This window comes from Phoenix dactylifera, chromosome 4 (assembly GCF_009389715.1).
Source record: "Phoenix dactylifera cultivar Barhee BC4 chromosome 4, palm_55x_up_171113_PBpolish2nd_filt_p, whole genome shotgun sequence".
Taxonomy (NCBI): domain Eukaryota; kingdom Viridiplantae; phylum Streptophyta; class Magnoliopsida; order Arecales; family Arecaceae; genus Phoenix; species Phoenix dactylifera.
Window position 1 is genome coordinate 4,084,989 of NC_052395.1, and position 4,989 is coordinate 4,089,977.

The 4,989-nt window shown below is 39.3% G+C and overlaps 1 protein-coding gene across 3 annotated transcripts; it reads left to right on the forward strand.

Moving 5' to 3' along the window:
- Positions 1-201: 201 nt before the first annotated feature.
- Positions 202-4,613, forward strand: LOC103696829 (protein trichome birefringence-like 26). Of its 3 annotated transcripts, XM_039125355.1 has the most exons (5): positions 202-298; positions 549-823; positions 2,230-2,316; positions 2,782-3,059; positions 3,615-4,613. In XM_039125355.1, exons 2-5 carry the CDS (start codon positions 619-621, stop codon positions 4,392-4,394), a joined length of 1,350 nt encoding a protein of 449 aa, XP_038981283.1. In that variant the 5' UTR covers positions 202-298; positions 549-618; the 3' UTR covers positions 4,395-4,613. The 3 variants fall into 3 exon arrangements, with proteins under 3 accessions (XP_038981283.1, XP_038981284.1, XP_008776772.2); XM_039125356.1 differs by lacking the exon at positions 202-298 and having other exon boundaries at positions 319-805; XM_008778550.4 differs by lacking the exon at positions 202-298 and having other exon boundaries at positions 320-823.
- The last annotated feature ends 376 nt before the right edge of the window (positions 4,614-4,989 follow it).

Here is a 4,989-nt window from a genome sequence, read left to right on the forward strand (position 1 = left end):
TATCACCCTCCCCCAAAACATTACGTAGGAAACCAACTTTTCCTCTGCGCTATCAATGCTGGCCGAAAAGTAACGTAATAATGCATTGGAATCTCCGTGGTTAGAGCAAATGAATGAGAAATCATGCATCAGGCTTTTGTCCGTGTGCTCGTCTTTCTTAGATTTATAAGATGCTATCTTCAATCAATGCTTCAAGGCATCCGATGTCAAGAAAAAAACATAATCACCGAGCCATGTAGAAGTAGAACTGACTGCAAGTCCATCATCATTCAATTTAAACATGGGTTGTTCATGAAAGGTGAGTGCTACTCTCTCACTCTCTCTTGGTCGGACCATCACCTTACCAACCATAGATAGTTAGAATGGTGAGGCAAAAGAGTGGCAGTTTTCTGCCGATCATCCATCTCCACTCTGTTTACTCTTCTCTGCATTGGTCCTCGGGTTCTTCTTCTCAGTTAATTATTCTACCCAGAAAGGCGTCGGCTCCCACCTCTTCTCCTCCCTCTTCTCTTTATAAACACCCCCTCATCCTCTCTCCGTTGGTGCAGTCCTCTCCTTCTCCTCCGCCTCCTCCATTCCCTGTTCCTTCCCCTGTACTCTGAGAACAGAGCTATAGCAATGGGGAAGGACATGAAAACGGACATGGAGCCAATCCCTTCCCCTCATAAGAGAGTCGGCAACTTTCTCATCAAGGTCTTTGGCTCTGCCCTCCTCCTGGCCTTCTCCTACCGCCTCCTCTTCTCGGATCCCACCGGCTTCTTTGTCTTCTCCAGCTTCCCTGCCTCGGAGATGCCGGCACCTAAAGGTGGGAACTTGCAGAGAGGTAACAAGATTTTCTTCATTCCTTTTAGAAAAATAAGAAGAAATAAGAAATCTTGATGAAATCTCTGAATGATTACTGGAAGGAATAAAGCAAAAAAAACACTTCAGGCTTCATTTCGCATAATTTTAAAAGAACTAGTGGGTGCTATGGTTTTCTTGAAAGAGAGGGAGACTGATAAATTTGGGATTTTTTTAAAAAAAGAAAGGACTTGCAATTCTTGAAAATCAAGTGCTTTCTTGGTATTTTGCTTTATGGCAGGGAAATTTATTCAGTTTTAGGCTTTTTGAGTTGCAAATAACAAAGAGTGATTATATTGCATATTTTTATGTTTGTGTTTTTCAGAAGATGGATCTTGGAAACATGTAAATAAATGCTGGGGGAAAAGGAGCTCCTGGGGGGACTATTTTACAGAAAAAGCGACTCCTAAAATTTTTCATGGGTTCTCTAAATATTTATTAACAAAGAATAGTTACATTTTTCTTATAATGTTTGTGATTATAGGATATGCGAGGCTGATGATCGTGAATGGTTTAGATTCTAAGTAATTAAAGTGGAATAATCAAATATCAAAGATGTAGTTAATAATTTATAGGAATGGAGGGTAAGCCTTGGTGCAATGGTATGATTAATTGCTTCACTGAGACTTGGAGAGGGTTCAAAACTTGCAAACAGCTTTTTTGCACACCGTGATAAAGCCATGTACATCTAAACCTCTTTAGATCTACAATAACAGAAGCTTCATGCACTGGACCATCCATTTTTTAGTAATATGCACCATGTGATAGCAATCTTATAAAAATACTACATATAAAATGATTTGGAATTTTACAATATCTAATTATAAAAAATGCTTGAGTGACTCCAAACAAAACTTAAAAAGTTGCTCGGTTTGTGTGCTATAATCTTATCGCTTACTTTGAATTGGCACCATGAATTGTGCCACATAATGAAGCAATATGATTGCGGAAGACAAATTATAAAATGAGAATTTATGGGCTGATAGAGCTGCAGCCCTTTGGTTGCACCTCTCCTAGATTGGAAGCAGCCTTGTTCTCAACAAAAAAGGAGAGAAATACAGCATTTATGAAGAAATTCAATGGTTGCCTTTCTCTTGTTGTCCGAACTATGGCTTTTTTGCTACAGAAAAAAGGAGAAGTTCATATCCAAATTTTAATGATAAATATATACTCAACTCAACTCAAATTAGTTGAGGTCAGCTATATGAATCATTTTTCTCAATTATGCTCGGTTTAAGATCATACTTTCAGAAGGATATTCAGATATCAAGTCTTCCTTTATTAGAATAAGTGTGAAGACTCAAATAGAATGAGAATTATTATTTCAGTATTTAATTTGGTCTGTACGTCTTCATTTCCCATTACATCTGATCTCTTTGTTAATTTCAGATTCCCCTTCAATGGAGAACACAGTTGCCCCATATACTCGACTTCCACAAATGGCATTGCATCTAAGAAAAGGGGATTCACTAAAAGGTACGAATTTTGACAGTTTTATGTCTCGACTTCTGTTTTTTTTTTTTTTAGCTAAATGGTGAACAGTCATCACCATTTCATTGAATTAATGAAGTGATACATGAAAGAAGGTCCTAGCAGTGAACCTCAGAAGTGAAAACAAAAAATATCAACCCCTCCCCAGAACACCCAAAAAATAAAACAAGAAGGGGGAATACAGTCCACAACAACCCTCAAAAGGATCTGTAAAATGCCACCAATCAATCTGTACTTGATAATACTTATACCGATCTAGCATCAAGCAGCATAGAATAGGCTTAGAGCGCATTTTCCTTGATTTATCGAAAGTAGGATGAATACAATGCCATAGCTGCTGTCTGATCAAACTCCGTATGTTTCTGTAGCTTTGTTCTTTCTTTTCATAGAACTTTCAGTAATAAGTATTGGTTTGATAATTACTTGAAACCTGGATGAATGGTACTGCAGAACAATGCGACCTATTTTCTGGGGAGTGGATTCCTAATTCTTCAGGACCGCGTTACACCAATTCAAGCTGCAGCTATATAGATCCATATCAAGATTGTTTGACAAATGGTCGGCCCGACAGAGGGTACCTTTATTGGAGATGGAAGCCTTATGGTTGTGACTTGCCTCCCTTTGATGCAGAGAAATTCTTGAAAGCCATGCGAAATAAATCTTTGGCATTCATTGGTGATTCAATTTTCCGCAATCAGATCGAGTCATTGCTTTGCCTTCTTTCTCAGGTGCATCTTATGGATTTCGTTAAATAAATTGATTTTTATAGGATTATCTGAAAATATAATTTTAGAAAAAAATGGTGGTGATAAACTCTTGCCTTAGTCCTCCTGCACGCATTAGACCTCTTGAATTTGTTGGCAAAAAGATTATGAAGCCTTTTCAGAATGATGTTAGATGAGTCTGGTGGAATGGATATATAAATGATATTAGTTATATCATACTAGACCAGGCTATTGAAACAGCTGGGAAAAAGAAATATTGATTTGCCTAATGAAATATTTCCTCCTCTACATCTTCAACATCTAGATATTTCATACTCCTCATCTGTTCTCATGTCTATCGCATGCACCCATCGATCTCATAAAGGTGGTTTTCCAAGTGCCAAATTAGTTTGCTCCGTATAAAATTTGGAAGTTAAAATATGGTTGGCTTTGCTTGTTAAAGAGCATGAAAGATCAAAGGTTAGTTTCATAATCTAAACTGCACACACACTCATAGTTTAGTTTTCCTACAGAAGACCTGAGTGACTGACTGACAAGTCGATGCATCCTGTTCCTCAGGTGGAAGAAGCTGTTGAGATCTACCATGATGAAACATTTCAATCCAAGACATGGTATTTCTCATCCCACAACTTCACTCTTGCATTAATCTGGGCTCCTTTTCTGCTCAAAGCCGAGTTGAAAGATTCAGGGAACTCAAATGATTATATTCAGCTTCATCTCGATGCCCTCGACGATACATGGACAAGCCAATATGGTAAGCATGACTACATAGTCATGTCCGGTGGACAGTGGTTTCTCAAGACAACTATTTTCTGGGAGAACAGCACCATCATTGGCTGCCACAACTGCCCAGGGAAGAACTTCAGAGAACTTGGAATGGACTACTCTTATCAGAAAGCCCTTGAACTGGCTTTCCGCTTCATCACCGCATCTCACCACAAGCCGCTCGTTGTCTTGAGGACTTGGACTCCGGACCACTTCGAGTATGGGGAGTGGTACAATGGAGGGGTTTGCAACAGGACGGAGCCTTACAAAGAAGGTGAGTTCAGTGGCGATCCAGTGGACCCAATGATGCGAGGCCTGGAAATAGAGGAGTTTGAGAAGGCAGCGACAATTGGATCGGAGAACGGGACTCGCCTGAAGCTCCTCGATAGCTACCATCTTTCGCTGCTGAGGCCTGATGGGCATCCAGGCCCTTACAGGAAGCTCCATCCTGATATCAGCAAGAGACCCCAGAATGACTGCCTTCATTGGTGCTTGCCCGGACCAATAGACACCTGGAACAATTTACTAATGGAGATTGTGCTGAATGACGGAGGCCAGAGGTATTCCTCCTGAGAGAACGAATCCAAAATGCATTCATTTCTCTGCATCTGAACAAAAGGAGTGAGCTTGTGATCTTGTTATACACAGTTTTTCAGAACCAGTTCTGTCAAGTCTATCCAGTCTTGTTTTATGATATTGATAAAGATTGCTAATATGTGATCTGGATGTATCTTTTGTTGCTAGAATCTGTTCTGTTCGTTTAATGGAGTACTTTGAGCACATTGATTGTTAGATCTTGGCTTGTGGATCACTTTTATTACACAATTTATTTCTACTGTCTGACATGGAGTGATGGATGTGTCATGCAAAAGATTAAAAGCAAAGTAATGCAACGTTCGACTGTGAAATAAGTGATGCAGTTATTAGTCAGAAGTAGTAGTAGCTTTGATTTTGTTGCCATAATATTTAAGCATTAATATATGAGCTAGAAGGGAGATAAAGAAATGGTACGGTTCAGGTAGTATGCAATTTTTTTATCCCCGATCCCACGATCATCCCATGTTTGAAATCATAGTAACTTCTTCCAGATATACTTTTTCGAATTCATATTGCCGTGAAATCTGAGATTGATTGTGAGAGGTCATGGGCATATTTCCATCTACCTCCT